Source organism: Nestor notabilis, unplaced genomic scaffold (assembly GCF_000696875.1).
Source record: "Nestor notabilis isolate BGI_N333 unplaced genomic scaffold, ASM69687v1 scaffold18416, whole genome shotgun sequence".
Lineage (NCBI taxonomy): Eukaryota > Metazoa > Chordata > Aves > Psittaciformes > Psittacidae > Nestor > Nestor notabilis.
Genome location: NW_009932599.1, coordinates 1,833 through 3,094, shown reverse-complemented (window position 1 = coordinate 3,094; position 1,262 = coordinate 1,833). Strand labels below are relative to the sequence as shown.

The following is a 1,262-nucleotide window of genomic DNA, read 5'->3' as shown; positions in this document are numbered from 1 at the left end:
CTGCCAGCGCCCCTTCCACAGCTGCAGGCACCGGAGGAGACAATGGAGACACTGCTGCAAGAGGGACCCCAACCCCGAGCACCTCCCACCCCTTGGTGGGGCTGTGGGGTCCTCAGGGTGGGTCCACAGTGACATGAGGTGACAGAGACACAGCACGAGAGCAGCGCCTGGCCAGCCCCACGCCAGGCCATGGGAGACCCGGAGCAGCTGTGCCCAGCCCCGCGCCCAGCTGCGATGGAGCAGGAGCAGGGCTCTGCTCAGGGTGAGCACTCCCCCCAGCCACGCACCTCCCCTGACTGGTTCTCGTTGAGTTTCTGGCTCAAGATCAGCTGCTTGAAGTCGATTCCAGCGAGTTTGTTGAGAGTCCCGTTCCCTGCAGGAAAAGGAGGGGATGAAGCCTACAGGCGCGGGGTCATCCCCCCGGCGCTGCCCTGGGAGCACAGCCCTGCCCACGAGGAGGGTTCTGGCCTTACTGGGGCGCGTGCGCGTGGTGCCCTTCCAGAAGGTGTCCTTGTAGGGGATCTTGGTGAGGCTCTGCCCCAGCTTCTCGGCACGCTCTGCAGGGAACAAGGGGTTGGCAGCACGGCCGGCACGGAGCACAGCAGCTGCCATGGAGCACTGGGGACCTCCTACCTCTCAAGACCTCCCGCAGCGGTGGCTTGGCTTTGTCCGTGGGCGTCTCACCATACTTGTTAGCGATGCTGACCAAGGCCCCGTTGCCCACCAGGTCCTGTGGGAGCAGGAAGTGAGCATCGGCATTTGCTGTGCTCAGCCTCCTGCCTTGTCCCTCCTATCTCTCGCCCATGTCCGAGCGCTTCCGCTCACCTCTGCCACTTGGTCATGTCCCCAGAAGCAGGCGTAGTGCAGCGGCGTATTCCCGTGCTCATTCACAGCATTGATGTCTGCTTTGAACTGGATCAACTGGGGCAGGATGACAGTTCCTGTCACTCCACAGCAGGCCCCCACCACCCAGCACCATGGCCTGCAGGAGCACCACCACCAACCACCGGCACTGGCCAGGTCTGGGGCTGGGAGCAAGGTGAGGGTGAGGCGGGGCTTCTGTGGGTAGGGTGAAGGAGCTCATATATGGGGATACAACAAATTCACGGCCCTTCACTACAAGAGAGACACTGAGGTACTGGAGTGGGGCCAGAGAAGGGCACCGGAGCTGGAGCAGGGCCTGGAGCACAAGTGTGATGGGGAAGGGCTGAGGGACCTGGGGGTTTAGTGTGGAGAAGAGAAGGCTCAGGGGGGACCTGATC

The 1,262-nt window shown here is 63.0% G+C and overlaps 1 protein-coding gene across 1 annotated transcript in view; it reads right to left on the bottom strand.

The window, feature by feature from the left end:
• Positions 1 to 6: 6 nt before the first annotated feature.
• LOC104407255 (integrin-linked protein kinase-like) overlaps positions 7 to 1,262 on the bottom strand; it is a gene marked incomplete at its 3' end in the record, with an annotated part of 2,874 nt that continues 1,618 nt past the window's right edge. The window contains exons 3-7 of the mRNA XM_010016484.1: positions 826 to 921; positions 634 to 730; positions 474 to 557; positions 288 to 373; positions 7 to 21 (exon numbers count right to left, since the gene is read on the bottom strand). Coding sequence (XP_010014786.1) covers positions 7 to 21; positions 288 to 373; positions 474 to 557; positions 634 to 730; positions 826 to 921 — 378 coding nt within the window. The remainder of the gene's footprint in view (positions 22 to 287; positions 374 to 473; positions 558 to 633; positions 731 to 825; positions 922 to 1,262) is intronic.